Source organism: Symphalangus syndactylus, chromosome 18 (genome assembly GCF_028878055.3).
Source record: "Symphalangus syndactylus isolate Jambi chromosome 18, NHGRI_mSymSyn1-v2.1_pri, whole genome shotgun sequence".
NCBI classification, from domain to species: Eukaryota; Metazoa; Chordata; class Mammalia; order Primates; family Hylobatidae; genus Symphalangus; species Symphalangus syndactylus.
In genome coordinates, this window is record NC_072440.2 from 23,626,699 (window position 1) to 23,643,973 (window position 17,275).

Here is a 17,275-nt window from a genome sequence, read left to right on the forward strand (position 1 = left end):
TCTCCAAGAGGCTTTCCTCTGATGGACAGGAATTTACTCTACTGTAAACCAAAGAGTCCCAATTTAGACAGATACGATGGATTAGGCAGACAGCATCATTGACCTGGTTCCACTTCGTTAGCCTTTCCAATTAAGGAGGATGTTGCTGAAAGCGAGACCTCACAGATATATAGTCATACCTTGAATCCTCCGGACTGAGGCTCTTTAGGGAGAGTCTTCCATTTCCAGTGTGTGCAGAGGGAGGAGAGCATAATAATGTTGGCAAGTGAAACCCAAGTATTAATGATGTGGCCCCTTGTGAGGACTTCATCTTCTTCCCGGTTAGTTAATGAAGATGCTAAATAGATAGCATTTGTGCTTTTGCTTTCTAGAATCTTCTTAATCTTGGATCCCTGACCATGCACTGATAAGGTCTCTGATTTTGGAACATCAAATAGAGAGCTGATGCTTCACTGTGTCTAGAGATCAGGCTCTTGATTTTGTCAACGCAGTTGACAGAGATTTCCTGTGACTTCCCAAGGAAAGTCTTGTCCATTGGAGCTGTTTTTTTTAGGGGTCAGGATGGCATTCTCCCCTCTTCAACCTCTTGGAGATTCTAAGCAATGAAGCATAAGTCTCAGACAATAGCCATGGTCTGTGAAGTACAGCTTAATTAATCTGGGAATGCACCCAACACCCCAGTCTGGTGCTTTGCTAGGACTTGACTTGGAGATTGAGGCTAATTTTGAGGCTGAGATGCAGCTTCTTATCTTATAATCAAAATCAAGGTGGTAAGATCTGAATGGACAGACAGACAGACACAGACTACTCTGACCTGAACAGCAGATGTTGTATGCTCTCGCCCACTGAGCACGCACCAGGTCTGACTCATGCTGCCACCCACAGACCAGGAGGATGGTCTTGCTTCCCAAAGACAAAAATGGGTCCTGCCCCAACACAGGGAAACAGGAAGTACAGAGTAGACTCTGCATGCGAGTGATACAAAACCTGCCTGATCAAAAGAAAGTTGCTCTATAAATGTCGGGTTTTACCAATCCTAGCTGCCACTTCTTCACCCCTGGGAAGGAATCAGTAAGGATTTGAAGAGACAGGCCCAAAACAGCTCCTTCATGACTTGCCCAGATTCCTTTATAGGTCAAGGCTGCCATGTGGGGAGACGGGGAGAACATGTTCCCCTCCATGTTTTCTTGGGTATGAGGAAGACTCAATGCCTGGGGAATGTGAGAATTAGAGTGGGATGTTCTCTTGGCAGTTTCCTTTCAGTTACAGCAATGGAGAATTACTGGGAGTTGGACTCAGAATTGGAGTTGGGGGACGACGAATTGCTCTTCCTAAAGGACAGAGCTGAGCAGAGCTCACCATGTTTCTGAGCTCGTGCCTCTTACACTCCTCAGAATGGGGCATCATTACAAAGATACCATAGAACAGTCATCAAGACAGTGAATGGCAGCTCACCTAGAGAAGGAGTTTAGAAAGTTCCAATTTCCCTGCATTTCCTTCGTGTTCGCAGTATGGGACAGTGGGCTGGTGCTAACTTGCATGGCTTCCTAAAACCCCGTGGTGGAAAATCTGCTAAGAGAAAGCAAAGCCTCTAACTGGATGTGTACTTCAGGGCCCTAAAATCATGCCCATCCTCTATCGGAGGAAGCTTGAGGTTGTTTTTCCCAGAATTATAAATCCAAGATGATTAAGTTCAGAGCAGATGTGGTATAGACAGAAATAGCCTTCATGTGCCGGGTTTCCTGTTTTCTTTGGAAACCACTCACTGGACACCACCACCTCCTCCCATCAGTCTTTTCCTCCTCCTGTACCCTCCCTGTCTCTCCTCCAACCCAAAGGGTTCATGCTTAATGACCCAAGACAGTACCACCAAGCATTCCCAGTCAATCGGCTTTTGTAGAGAGTGAATGAATAGGACATTTCTCTGGCCTTCTCTATCCTAAAAAAAGACCTTCCCCAGCCCATTGGAATGTGCTCCTCAAACCAGAAATTAAGCTGCTCGCTCTCATTCCTTCTCTTGTTCTTTCCAAGATCAGACACAAATTGATGATGGCCTTGTCCCTAGTCAGGACTTTATATTCTTTCTGGTTTATTCCTAATCCTCTTATGGAGCCATACTCTCCTTATAGAGGATTTGGATGCACGTTGAGCTATTTGGCAAGGGTGCCTTGTTTCTTTTTTCTTTATATTTTATTGTTTTGTGTGATCTCCATGTGGGCATTTCCTTCACAAAAACTTGAGCCTCTTTCATCACTTGTGCGTGAGAGGAAGTGTCGGGGCGGCCTGCAGACTGGGCCAAGCTGTCCTGACGTCTCTGTAGAATGGAGGACACGGGTTGGGCTGCCCTCCCCGTGGGGTGGCTTGAGCACTGGGGAAATCAAGCTTTGTTTGAAAATGATGCTGGGAGCTTGGCGTGGTGGCTCACGCTTATAATCCCAGCACTTTGGGTGGCCAAAGTGGGAGGATCATTGAGGCCAAAGTGTTGGAGAACAGCCTGGGAAACATAGCGAGACCCCGTCTCTACAAAAATAATTTTTAAAAAAAGCCTGGCATGATAGTGCATGCCTGTAGTCATAGCTACTTGGGAGGCTGAGGTGGGAGGATCACTTGAGCCCTGGAGGTCGAGGCTGCAGTGAGCTATGATCATGCCACTGCTCTCTAGCCTGGGCAACAAAGCAAGACCCTGTCTCTTTAAAAAAAAAAAATAATAAAAATAAAAAAGAAAATGATGCTGGGGTAGTAAGTTAACTTTTTTCCACTCCTCATGCGCATTTTCTCCTTTCATCCCACAGGATCCACACCCAAGTCCGCTTATCACCCTGGAGACTCAGGTAAGTACCTTTCCTGTCTTGGCCACTTATCTCAGCCTTGATATTCCAGCTCTCGAGGGGACTTGTCCCATGGCTCCGAAAGGCTGGACAGGCCCATGGCTGCCCCTTGTCCCATTTGGATGTGTGTGTGCCTACACATGTATGTATACACACTGGCATATACTGTACACGTGTGTGCAATGGTGTGGGTGTGCATGGGTGCACATTCGCACCCAGGTGTCTGATGCCCCTCCCACCTGTGGCAAGAACCATAATCATTTGAGTTTTCTCTGTCCTTCGCTCCTGCCCAACCATCATGCGGAGGTTCATGCAAAGGAGAGAGGAGACAGAGGAGGGCCATGAAGTGAGAAGATGCTACTCTTTGATGCCTGAGCTTGGAGGACTTTTATTCCTTGGCAGTGAGGGCAGCATACGGAAGGAAGTTGCATCCTTTCACCTGCTTGCGTGTTAGGCCATTCTGAGGAATTGTGATTGCAGTGGCGTTTCCGTGTGGGGAGGAGGATGACCAGCGGGTCTTGTAAGGGAGGGCACGGCCCTGACTGTCTGCTTTCTGCCTTCCTGGGAGCTAGGACAGTGCAGCAGCTATGAGTGTAGGCCTTGGAGTTCAACAGAGCCAGGTGGAATTCCACCTCTGTGTCTTCTAGCCCTGCGACGTTCATGGAGCCACATAATGTCTAAGCCAGTGTCTTCCCATCTGAAACGTCATCCCAGTGATAGTGCCCACCTTGCAGAGTTGTGGTTGAGGGTCACAGGAAATGATGTTTATAAAGTCTGGGGTACGTGCTAAGTGCTTGTGAGTGGTAGCTTTTTTTTTTTTTTTTTTTTGAGATGGAGTCTCTGTTGCCCAGGCTGGAGTGCAGTGGCACGATCTCGGCTCACTGCAAGCTCCGACTCCCCGGGTTCATGCCATTCTTCTGTCTCAGCCTCCCCAGCAGCTGGGACTACAGGCGCATGCTGCCACGCCCGGCTAATTTTTTTGTATTTTTAGTAGAGACGGGGTTTCACCGTGTTAGCCAGGATGGTCTCGATCTCCTGACCTTGTGATCCACCTACCTTGGCCTCCCAAAGTGCTGGGATTACAGGCATGAGCCACCGCGTCTGGCAAGTGCTAGCTTTTTAAACCAATAGAACTGTTACCTTTCCTGCTGGATCTGAAGGGGATGTTTCTTATCTTTGGATTAATCATTTCCTTAGCTCTTTGGGTTTGGCTGACAGTAAAGAGAGAAGATAGACAGGACAGGCCTCATTCAGAGCCCCACAGTGAATAGCTTGCAAGTGTCAGACACAGTCAAACCTGTTCGAACCTTTCAAGGCTGAATGACAGCTCGGAAGTTTCAAGGGTTTCTGGGGTGCACCGGAAAAGACCACCTGCTCCCCTGGCCTTTGCCCCCTCCACCTTGGGTCCTTGCCCTCTCCTTGGCATCTCTGCTTGGGTTCTCCTAAGAGGAATGAGGGGACCCTCCTTGCTTCCTCCCTGATGGGGAAGGCCAGCAGATCTTCACGGTTTCCTTGTGCTTCTCTGTCCTTGCATTCTCTGGCACACAGGTGTAGCCACAGGGGCCCCAGGGCTGACCAGGCACCAGGGCTGGCAGGGAAGTATAGAAGGTGCAGCTTTGAGGAGGAAAAGAATTCAGTTTCCTCTGCCTGTTTGGCTATCCTCTGGCTTGTTTTTGTCTGTACTTACCACCTTGACCACATTTGCCTTATGTAAATTTCATCTATTCTATAAAGTCACCTAAAAATACATTTTTCCTTAACGTAACTCACTTTGCTTTCAGAAATAGACTTACCTTAATCTAATGGTTCTAAACCAGGGGGTGGTTTTGATTCCCAGTGGTTATTTGGCAACGTCTGAAGACATTTGGTGGTGGTCTCATCTGGTTGGGGGGTTTACAACTGGCATCTAGTAGGTAGAGACCCAGGTTGCTGTTAAATATCCTACAACACACAGGCCAGCTCCCCAGTGGAAAGAATTATCTGGTCCTGGGCCTGGCACGGTGGCTCACGCCTGTATCCCAGCACTTTGGGAGGCTGAGGTAGGCAGATCACTTGAGGCTAGGAGTTCGAGACCAGCCTGGCCAACATGGTGAAACCCCTTCTCTACTGAAAAAAAATACAAAACATAGCCAGGCATGGTAGTATGTGCCCATAATCCCAGCTACTTGGGAGGCTGAGGCAGGAGAATCACATGAACCCAGGAGGTAGAGGCTGCAGTGAGCCAAGATTGAGCCACTGCATTCCAGCCTGGGTGACAGAGTGAGACTCAGTCTCAAAAAAGAATGATCCAGCCCTAGATACTAATGGTATCGAGATTGAGAAACACTGTCTCAAGCAATAATATTCGTGGAACCACAAGTTTGAAGTGCTAGTTACATATTTTTGCACAACATTAAAATAAATATTAAACTGTGAAAATAATGTTCCTTTAGGCACCCTCTGATGTCACCTAAACTTCCTATCAGAGATGTGTGTGCTACCCTTTGGGAAACATGTCTCTCCCCAGTCTACCCCATGGACTATGAGAGAACTTCCAGGGTGTGTTTTTTAAAATGATGGTCCTTCTCTTCCTTATCCTTCCCCAGAAGGATACCCTATTAAACTTACGAAAACCCATGGGCAAACATCTGTGTCTGGAACTCTGAATGTCAAATCTTATCTCCTGGGAGTGGAACAGCAGAATCCCTGGATGGTTCTGTCTTTGACCTTCCTGTATCCTTCACTCTGGACACCACCCCATGAGCCCTTCAAAACCCTCATGGGAAAGAGGAGTTGCAGACCACTGGCTTTGGCCAGCACCTGAGGCTTCCAGCAGCAGCTCCTTACACAGTGATGACTCTTAAAGTCCAATCTGTTAGCCCAAGGGACCTGAGCCTCCATCTGCAGCCAGCAATGGCACAAGGTAGACTCTCAGCATTTGTGCTGTGCCACTGGGGAAGGGCTTCAATTTGTCTGCAAACAATGCTCCATCAGTCTCATTTGGTTCCCTGTCTTTGGGCAGCCTGGGAATATTGTTCTCACTCCCCGAGTTCTGATTTCCCATGTTAAAGAGATGTTGGAACCCAACCAAAGTGCAAATGTTTCTTTGTGACTCTTGGCACAAGCCCGTGGCCAGATCTGACTTTGTGCTGGGCCTCAGCCCATTGTGAGGTGAATGATGGGATCCTGTTCAGCTGCCTGCAGGCAGGTCAGACAAGGGGGTCAGGTCCCTTTCTGGCAGGAAGTAGTGCCTCAAATGTTACCCATATGCCATGAACAAGATGGCAGATGTGGCCAAGCTTGGACGAATCAACTCTGCAGAGGTTAGGTGACAGATGTGCCCTGAGCCCTGGGTCAGTTCCCACTTTTCCCCCAGTGCACTTGGCTTCTAAGGACAGCATTGCTTGCTCCATCTTGAGCCCAGCTGTCACAGGTTAGCCTGCCTGTTAGATTTCACCGAGAGCTATGTCCTTGCACAATGCATCAGCCGCTTTGCTTGCCCAAGACCTGGCCTGCATTAGAACACTGGGCTGTGCAGGGGCCCTTTCCTTCACGCATCCCTTTCTCCCTCATGTGAATTGCAACGGTCCTCAGCCATCGTTTGGTTAATCTGTCCCTGTGCTGTTCTGAGTTGGGGGAGATGGATTGATTGGCTGCTGAGGACTCCCCTAATGCTCTTTGCCATTAGCACAGCAGAGCATTGCATCTGTTGGCATCAGCAGGACTCTCTGCTTAATGGCCAGATTAATAGAATGAGGAAGCCGAGAAAAGTTTAAATCCCTGGTGTCAGCTTCCCCCGTCAGCAGGCTGCCCCTGGGAAGGCACCAAGGAAGCCCTGACTTGCAGTGGTGAATGCTCCTCTGGTCTCCAGATGGTGATTGCCAGGGGATCAGGTGACCTAGAAATGAAAAAAATAAGAGTTCAGTGAGTGGCTTGGTGGCATTATTCTTATCTCCATTCTTACTAACATTTACCATTTGCCAAGAACTGACTTCTCTCACTTTATCCTCAAATGCCATAGTTACACAGGTGTTTGTGTGATACCTGATTTCCACATGAGGTACCTAAGGGTCAGAGAGGCTAAGTAACTTGCCCAGGGTCACAAGGAAGCAGATAGTATTGATGCACATTAGACTCAGGGTTGCATGACATCAGAATCTTATCTTCTCAACTGCTTTCCTATTTTGCAAGGAAATAAAGTTGCCTTGACTAGTAGAAAGACTTGCTAATGTTCAGGCAAAGCTGGAGAAATGGGCTTGGTATATGCAATCCAACGTCCATAGATAGACAGACGGACAGATAGACAGTGCTTAGCACGACTATCCACAGATGTACTTAGATATATGGGTAGAGAGATGCATGATGGGTAGATGGATAGAAAGATTCAGTGCTTTGCGCATCGAGTTATCTTTGACAGTTTGTCAGAGGGTTTGGGGGTAAAATGGTTTAAGCAATGGACCCGAATGAAAATTTATTTTAGAAGAACAAAAGCAAAACATGTCCCTGCGCATCAATAGTGTTTTGATAAATTTGAATCCTTATTACTTGATTCTCTCTTTCTTGTCGATCCCCAAGACAGTTGATCATTTCTGAATCCACTCCAACTGGCAAGGTCTCTTGCCACTTAATTTTAGTGTCTCTGCTTCCTCCTGCCCTCACTCCCCCCACCCTCAACAGGCTCTCTGTCAATTAGCTAATGGCCTCCACTCAAACACTGAGTTACGTTGGGAGATGTAATAAAGGAGCTCTTTTGCAGAGTCAAGATTTGTCAATCTGGGTATTTGTGAACTCAGCTAGAGTTAGAGGGGAGCAGGTCTTCGTTTATGCTGAGATCCCTCTCAAGACCTGGAGATCGAAGGCGTCAGGAGGAAAACTTCCAACTTCTTGGTTTTCAAAACCAACCAGATACTTGAATTTCTTTGGTCAGCTAACTTGGGGTAGAGGGAAGGGAATGACATTCACATGATTTAAAGGTGATGCTGGGGCCATGATGATTGTGAACAAGGCTCCTGTAGAAAATGAGTAGTGATGTGAAAGGAAGTTAATACTTGAGAAATTATATCTATGTAAAGGGATTCATCTATTTCCTTATTCCATAAATCACTGTTGGGCCATGTGGAGACAAGGCCTTGTGCTAAATGCCAAAGATACAGCAGAGAGAAAAACAGAAGGTTCCTTACCTAGAAAGCGTCCATTCTAGGAAAGTCAGGTGAAAAAGGTACAAATAGATATTAATAAATGCATCTGTAACTTCAGATAGTAATAAGTGGATGGAAACGTGTTTGTGAGAGAGTGACTGGGTAGAGTGGAGGTGGTTGCAAAATCTCCCAGGTAGTGGGGAATCTGAGCTGGAGAGGTGAGGTTTGAGCTTCTGAGCCCAGGAGGTGAGATGTGCTGAAGAGCTTCCAGTTAAAAGTTAACCTTGCAAAAAGACCCAATGACAGAGTTCTGAATTTTTTGCATAGTATGTCTGGGTTCCTATAAAAATAATGCCAGTTATTCTTAGATTCAATTAAGGCATTTGCTCCTTGAATGCTTTTGTGTCATTATAATGTCAAGATGAATAAAGAATTACTTTATCAGGCAGGGGAGAAAGTAAAGGACTAAGGAGGTAGGAGAGAAGGAGAGAGGCTTAAATTCAGGGCCATCCAGTCAAACTAATGTCTGATGTGAGCATGCGGCAGGCTGAAGGAACTTTAGATCTTAGCAATGTTATGCTGAGCTGGGGGCTGATGTCTGAAGTTTGGCTAATAGCTAATTAGCTGACTGACGTTCAGCTGAACTTAAACTTCAGTATAAACCAGTAGTTCTCAACTAGGTCAATTTTGACCACCAAAGAGACATTTGACAATCACCTGAGACTTTTTCCTTTTCTTTTTGATAGTCTTGTTCTGTCACTCTGTCAACCAGGCTGGAAGTGCAGTGACTCCATCTCGGCTCACTGCAGCTTCAACTTCCTGGGCTCCCACCTCAGCCTCCCAAGTGGTTGGGACTACAGGTGCATGGTAATTTTTGTAGAGGTGGGATTTTGCTATGTTGCCCCGGCTGGTCTTGAACTTCAGGGCTCAAGCAATCCACCTGCCTCAGCCTCACAAAGTACTGGAATTACAGGCATGAGCCACTGTACCTCGCCCAAAATTTGTGATTATTATAACTTTGGGGTGAAGGATGCTACTGGCATCTAGTGGGTAGAGATCAGGGATGCTACTAAACATCCTATAATGCACAGGAAAGTACCCCCCTCTAAAAAAAAGCCTCAAATGTCAGTAGTGGCAAGGTTAGGAAACCCTGGAGTAACCTCGTTTGTTCTGAGGACAGTTTATTTTACAAAGACACTTCCAGCGATACAGTTGCGACTTCCTTGTTCTCTTGTTTATGTTCAAACATCACCCTTTCTGGTTTAAGTTCAGACTTTAGCCAGCTGTAGGCTGTGACACATTCATCTTATTTATTTGTTTGTTTGTTTATTTTAAGACAGAGTCTCGCTCTGTCACCCAGGCTGGAATGCAATGGTGTGATCTTGGCTCACCGCAACCTCTGCCTCCCAGGTTAAAGCAATTCTCCTGCCTCAGTCTCCTGAGTAGCTGGGATTACAGGCGCGTGACACTACACCTGACTAATTTTTGTATTTTTAGTAGAAATGGAGTTTCACCACGTCGGCCAGGCTGGTCTCGAACTCATGACCTCGTGATCCATCCATCTTGCCCTCCAAAAGTGCTGGGATTACAGGCATGAGCCACTGTGCCTGGCCGACACATTGATCTTCTAATGTGTCCAGACCTGCATTGACGTGACTGACTCTGGGTACACAATGACCCATGATACACAGGAACATGTGCATCATGTGTTTAAAAACTGGGTTCTGTTGGATCATTACGGGAGAAGAAACCTCATCAGGAGATGGTTTCCTAAGAGATTTATGGCTTAATAGTGCAAAGAATGTGCAGAGTTAAAAAAAAATTTTTTTTTTCTTAATCCAGCTACTTGGCTGGGGTTTGGAGAGGGATTTGCTAAGGTCTCCGGACTGATGGAGAAGATCTTTCAAATATCTTGATATTTAGGCCTGGTTCTTCTTTTGGGGATAGACCACAGGCTCGTTTGTGCAAACTTCTCTCTTGTGAAGCTCTTCCCCACTCCCGGGATTAAAGCAATTGCTGTCTCCTCTCCGTTCTTCCGGCTCTGGGCTTCGATTAACCTTTTCCTCCACAGAGAGCGGTTTTTGGAGTAATCAGGGAGCTTCTGAATGGCTCTTACCTGAGTCTCCAGCCCATTAATTCTTATGGTGCCCAGCATCTGTTGAGAGGATGGTGAGAATAAATTGCTTGTCAGCCCATATGTTTTTTTCCCCCGTCAGCCTCCTTATGGGAGAAGAACCTCTCTGGGGCAGAGAAGGCTAGTTTGGGGAGGGACCAGATTGCTTTACTATAATCTTTTCCTCTGGCTGTGATTTGCTGCCTCTCTAGTTAGCCCTGGTGGGGCAGGGAGGTGACCAGCCAGACCACTGCCTGGGCAGAGACTTGGCTCAACGGACAGGGACTGGACTTGGAGCATGGAGTCGTTCTTAGGGAGGATCTATGGTCCCCTGACCGTGGGATCCTTTCCAGTCTGTATGACTCAGAGTGAATGATGTGATACAACATTCTGCAAATAGCCAGCAAGTTCCCCAAAGTGCAGCCACATGCACCATTTCAAAAAAATAGATCGTATTGAGATCACCATTCCTCCCTTCTAAGTGGTGGCTTGCGCCTGTAATCCCAGCACTTTGGGAGGCTGAGGCAGGGGATCACGAGGTCAGGAGATCGAGACCATCCTGGCTAACACGGTGAAACTCTGTCTCTACAGTTTCTCTACAAAAAATGAGCCGGGCGTGGTGGTGGGTTGCCTGTAGTCCCAGTTTGAATTTAAGCCCTTAACTCAGAACACTTAAAATTTTGATCACTCTTGGCTGGGCATGGTGGCTCACGCCTGTAATCCCAGCACTTTGGGAGGCCGAGGCAGGCGGATTATAAGGTCAGGAGATCGAGACCATTCTGGCTAACACAGTGAAACCCCATCTCTACTAAAAATACAAAAAAATTAGCCGGGCGTGGTGGCGGTCGCCTGTGGTCACAGCTACTCGGGAGGCTGAGGCAGGAGAATGGTGTGAACCCGGGAGGTGGAGCTTGCAGTGATCTGAGATTGTGCCACTGCACTCCAGCTTGGGTGACAGAGCAAGACTCCATCTAAAAAAAAAAAGATCACTCTTGTCAATAATGATTATATACACTGAACAGATGTTTCATTGAGATGGGAGCTGTACATTGGACATGCATTCGTAAATTTAGCACTTTTATGTAACATGAATTAAGCATTTATACTGCATGCGAGGCCGTCTTCTAAGTTCTTTACATGGATTTGCTCATTTGCATTTCACAGCTATCTCATATGGGAAGTATTACTGTCATCCCCGTTTTACAGAAGAGAAACTGAGGCTCAAAGAGGTTAAGTTACTTGCCCAACAGGTAGCAAAGGCAGCAAGATTTGAACCTAGCAGTTTAGCTTTCATATATTGCGAAATAACCCCAGGAGTTACTAACCTTAACCCCATTTTACAGAGGGGCCCGCTAAAGCCAAAGAGACCAAGTTTCCTTTTAAAAGTTGTACAGTCAGTAGGTGATAGAACCTAAACTAGAGACAGGTGACAAATGAAATACTGTCTCCTTCCCTGCTATGTTACAAGATAGATACAGATAGCAATAAGATATAGAAAGAGATTAGAGATTAGATATAGACAGATTTGACACAAAGAATTGACATAGAGATTTGATATCTATTTATTGATAGAGACATTTGATATGTATTAGATGTGGATATAGATTAGATCTAGCTTGCTATAGATCACTCACTTGGCAATCCAGAGCACATGGACTTGGAAACATCTGTCCATACAGAGTGGATTCTAGGATGAGTAGCTGAAGCCCCAGGCTGTGGCAGGGTTTGCCCTGCAGACGGTGAGCACAGCAGTGGCACCTTGAGGAGGCCATGCTCACATTTCCCTTCCAGCACCCGCATCTTCTCTCAGGGCACCCCCCACCGCCATTCACTTGAAGCACTGAGGCAGAAGCCCGTGGTGCTGCCTCTGAGCGACAAGGCAGTGTGGCTGGTTTTGCACTGACTTACGAGCCGGAGGCTCAGCGAGGAGGCATCACTAACATTTGGCATAAATAGCACACGCACCAAGATCTTTGAAGCTGAAGCAATCTTCTCCATGGGGTTTGGGGGCAGGGCTGTGCATACCGCGGAGCTTAAAAGAGAAGGTTTCAATGCTAGAATGTTCAGGCTGGGTTTGCAGGTTCTAGTTAATGGGATCATTCAATGAAGAAAATTGCTCTCACAAAAGATAGCAGCATGAGGGAGGTCCAGGTGTATGAGGGATGTGAAAATCCATAGACAAGGCCCAAACTTGGGGAACGTGAGAGCTGGAGGGGTGATTGCATGTTTTCTGTGTGCCTGGGATGTTGCTCAACACTTTATATGCGTGACCTGGTTTCCTCATAACAACAGCCCTTGGGGAAGGTGCTCTCACACCCTTCCTTTGCAAGTGAAGACACTGAGGCATGGAGAGGCTCAGTTCCTGGTCCAAGACCACAGAGTTCCGGAGTGGCATTGAGAGGGCCCACGCTTAGGCCTCCCTCTTCTGCAGTGCTGACTGTGACTCCCACACCTTAGGGCCTGTTGGGTTCCACCTTTATACTTGACATGGAAGGAAACCAGGACCCAGAGCTGCTGAACAATTGGCCCAGTCGTTCAGCATCTTAGTAGCAAACCAGGATTCCTCTGCTGCTCAGGGATAGTGGGAGGTGGAGGCTCAGTGTGGAAGATCCACAGCCCTGCCCGCCCTCTTTCTGCCTCCTCCTGCTGTCTCCGTGTTGGGCGTTAGCAAGATGAAACATGTTGGGTGTCTTCTCTCCCCGCAACCCCCAGCCCCAGATCCATTCTCCACCCCTCTCCTTTCTTCTCTGGGCCTCCAGAGGCTGACCTTGATGGGCTTCATCAGCAAGGACTTCTCTTTGCTTTGGCCAAGGAGAGGAACTGGTAGGAGATAGGAAGGTGGGAAGAGATGAGATGAGGGTTTCCATGGGTTGGCTGTGTCTGTCCCCCTAGCAATGCCGCAGCTGGTGTGGGGCTGCCCTCTCCCGTGGCTGCAGTTACTGTCTCCGTGGTCCAGGAACACTGCTCCCTCCCCTTCAGGCCCCAGGGTGGTGACAGCTCCTGGCTGCGGCCAGCCCTGGTGCATAGCACCTCCCTTGTTAGTTTTCCTTACAAAGAATCTCTTTGTAAAGTCTCCTCGGTTTGGAGAGTAACATCTCTTTCCTTCAGGGACCCTGACCGGGCCCCCGCCTTGCTGGCTCAGCACTGCCAATGGGACTGGCCATGGGGAGTCACTGTCATCTTGTGTCATGTTTTGATTAAAGGAGAGGGTCTTCCAGTGGAGAAGAGGTCCCAGAATGGAGACCATGGGACAGTGAAGCTCTTGAAGCTGAATGCCCAGCGGTGGATTGTACGAGCTCTTTTTTTAGAGAGAAGATCATAGCTGTCATTCTATTTGTGAAAACTGACCCCCAAAACTGAGCCAAAAATAAACATTTGAAACAGTCTCATGCTAAATAAAGCACCGGAGGAGCCACATGTGTGAGAAGAAGATGACCCCGGCGGGGTCAGCTTGGAGTATTCTCATTCATTCACACTCCTCTGTCTGTCCCAAGGTGGTAAAGGCATTCTTCAGTGGAGAAGGACTAAGGTCTAGGGCATGGTGGGGCAGGGAGAGGTGAGAGACAGGCCTTCAGCTCCTTCCTGTAGCCCCCAGAGCAGACAGACAGACAGAGAAGACAGGTTATTTCTGCCTGCAAGTAAGGCCTTCATAAAATCACCTTTTCTTGGTTCTCAGTCACGCCTCCAGGAAATGTTAATTGTCCTAGTATTTGAATCTGATTTCTTAGAAATGCCGCCACCTCTGGTTTGTACCTCTGAGAGCCAACAGGGAGGGCCAGGGTGGAGCTGCTTCTCCAGACCAGGAGAGAGTAGCAGTGGGGCTGCCCTGGCTCTGCCCTCAATGTGATCTTCCCCGCTGCCTTCAACTGCCTTTCTGAAAAAGAGCATCTTATTAATAATAACCCCGTTCTCATTTTCTTCTGGGAACTGTAGCTCATTTTTTCCACTGAACAAAAGAGAACTGGGTGGAAAACTGAAGTTAGCTGTGGTGCAGGTGCCAGATGGGTGGGGTCGAGGACAGAAATGCAGTTTTATTGTCCTGAGAAGGAAAAACCCAGACAGCTCAATGCTAGAAGAAGGAACTTTGAGTATAAAACGGGCTTAAAGAGAGTTCTTGGTCAGATGACCAGTCTCCATGTTCACTAGCCCACTTAGAATCAGGCACCAGTTATGGGAGCAGGAGGTGACTTTGTCATTTCATGGCGCTGGACTCAAAGTTGTGCCATGGGCCTCCTCGTGGCCATCTCTGACCTGCACCAGGGTTGCCTTTGGCCTCAGGAAGATTTTTAAAGTTTTTAAATTTTTAGAGAGGGGAAGAGTGGGGTTGGAAGATTTTTGAAAAACTGGTAGGTAAAACCACTATGAGCCGCTGGATATCAGTGACTGGTGACCACCAGCTGCCCCTTTGGATGGGGCCTCAGGATGGGGCCACTGGTTCATACAAGTCCCCACCTGGCCTGCTGCACTCATTCACCTTGGTGACAGTCCCCTGGGTATTGTTTGTTCTGTCCCCTGCACACTCAGGGCTCTGGATCCTCCTAGGGTCTCACCTGCAAAGTGAACAAGGGCAGTCTGGACCTGGTAACCCCAAGCAGCCCCTTGGGGAGGTGAGAACGGGCCTCGTGGGGGCAGGTCATGGTCTATTCAGCAGACCCCCTGGCTCACCACTCAGCTGCTGTGAGACCTTCCACATGCCAGCGATCCCTCTGTGCCTCAGTTTCTTGGGAGGCCAAAGCAGGTGGATCACCCGGGGTCAGGTGTTCAAGACCAGCCTGGCCAACATGGCGAAACCCCGTCTTTACTAAAAATACAAAAATTAGCCACGTGTGGTGGCACACGCCTATAGTCCCAGCTACTCGGGAGGCTGACGCAGGAGAATCGCTTGAACCTGGGAGATGGAGGTTGCAGTGAGCTGAGATCATGCCACTGTACTCCACCATGGGTGACAGAGTGAGACTCTGTCTCTAAATAAATAAATAAATAAATAAATAAATAAATAAATAAGAATAGTCGAAGTAACAGCAGTAGCCACCTCCTAGACTTGTTGGGATGATCAGATGGGTTAACGTGCATTAAGCAACAGAACAGTGCCTGGCACCTAAGCACTTAGTATTACTTTCATAGTCCTACGTTTGAATCCCAACTCTTTCACTTGCTCAGTGCATCACCTTTGAGAAAGGCTTTTAGCTTCCGAGCTTCAGCTTCCCAACTAGTTAAAGCAGCCATGAGGACTGCTAAGAGGATAAGCTGGAGTACCCTCTTGTCACCTGTGAATGCAAGCTTCGTCACCCCCTGCCTTGTCTCTCTTGCGGAAGTAGCAGGCTTGGGAGCAGAGGCTCTCCAGCCTCTGTGCCTCCATGCACTGCCTCTTGCATCCCTGTGCCACAGAGAGGGCAAAGATGTTGGCATTCTCTGCAGGGATTTGCCTTGTGCCCTCTCTGGACTGTTCCCCCTCCTCTGTTTAGGTAGCTGGTTTCCTCTTTGCAGAGAGGGAAGCAGCACAAGTTGAAATACCAGAATGTTTTTGGCAGCCAAGCGAGGTGCTTGTCTCTTGAGCAAGCTGGGGCATTTTTTGCCTGCGTGCAGTTCGGAGATGAACTGTGATGTCACCACATGAGTGAAGCCTAGAACTGCCTGGATGCCGAGTGGTCAGAGTAGCAGAGGCTGCGACATCTTCTAAGGAAATAAAAACGGGCCAACAGCTGGCTCCTTGGGTTTCACCTCTGCCACCCTCAGGCTGAGGAAGCTCCTTTTCTGGCCCGGGGTATGTTCAGACATGGCCAGGTAGTGGATTTGCCTATGTTGGGCCAGACACAGTGGCTCATGCCTATGTATAATCCTAGAACTTTGGGAGGCTGAGGCAGGCAGGTCACTTGAGGCCAGGAGTTTGAGACCAGCCTGGCCAACATGGTGAAACACCGTCTCTACTAAAAATATAAAAATTAGCCAAACGTGGTGGCACACGCCTGTAGTCCCAGCTACTTGGGAGGCTGAGGCAGGAGAATCACTTGAACCCAGGAGGCAGAGGTTGCAGTGAGCTGAGATCACACACTGCACTCCAGCCTGGGTGACAGAGTGAGACCTTGTCTCAAAAAAAAAAAAAAAAAAAAAAAAGGAAAGAATCCTTAGACAATTGGCTGTGAAGACACATCTCAGAAGCGCCAAGGTGTACCAGATCTTAGCAACCCCATTCTCCCTCCAGCCTTACTACAGTGTCTCCCTTCCCCAGGGCAACCTTGTTCACCCTGTGGACTGACTAACCCGGGGTCACTTGATCTGGGCACTACTGACATTTGGGACAGAATTATTATTATTATTATTATTATTATTTTTGAGACGAAGTCTCCTCTGTCACCCAGGCTGGAGTGCAGTGGCACGATCTCGGCTCACTGCAAGCTCCACCTCCCGGGTTCATGCAATTCTCCTGCCTCAGCCTCCTGAGTAGCTGGGACTACAGGCGCCCGCCACCACGCCCGGCTAATTTTTTTTTTGTATTTGTTAGTAGAGATGGGGTTTCACCGTGTTAGCCAGGATGGTCTCAATCTCCTGACCTTGTGATCTGCCCGCCTCGGCCTCCCAAAGCGCTGGGATTATAGGTGCCTGGCCTGGGACAGGATTATTCTTTGTTGTGAGGCTGTTCTCTGCATTGTAGAATGTTTAGCAACATCTCTGGCATGTACGCACTAGATATCAATGACACTCCCTATTCCAGTTGTCTCACAAATGTCTCTGGACATTGCCGAATATCTCCGGGTAGCAAAATTACCCCTGTCCTAACCAAGTATGGGATGCAGAGAATGTATAAAAATCAATACCCGTTGACTGTAATGAAATGGAGCTGGTGACGTTTAGGTGAAGTCTGCTGGTTGAACGCCTCCCCGTAAATGTCACTGGGCTTTAATTTTTTGCTTCCAAGTGACCTCATGTAAGCTACAGTTACAAACAAGATAGCATGTGCCGAGTGTTTCATGCGGGTGTGATGAGGTACGGAAGAATGCTCTCTTGTTCCTCTTCTCATTTAAAAAGCCAAGCACAGTGGATATGTTGGCTCATGCCTGTAATGCCAACACTTTGGGAAGCCACGGTGGAAGGATCGCTTGAGGCCAGGAGTTTGAGACCAGCCAGAACAATATAACAAGACCATCTCTACAAAAAAATAAAACATTATCTGGGCATAGTGGCCCGTGCTTTTAGTCCCAGCTACTCAGGAGGCTGAG

General features: G+C 47.9%; 1 protein-coding gene across 1 annotated transcript in view; it reads left to right on the top strand.

The window, feature by feature from the left end:
• XYLT1 (xylosyltransferase 1) overlaps positions 1–17,275 on the top strand; it is a 371,514-nt gene that overhangs the window by 110,960 nt on the left and 243,279 nt on the right. Inside the window, exon 2 of the mRNA XM_055253692.2 lies at positions 2,793–2,831. Within this exon, the coding sequence (XP_055109667.2) occupies positions 2,793–2,831 (39 nt within the window). The remainder of the gene's footprint in view (positions 1–2,792; positions 2,832–17,275) is intronic.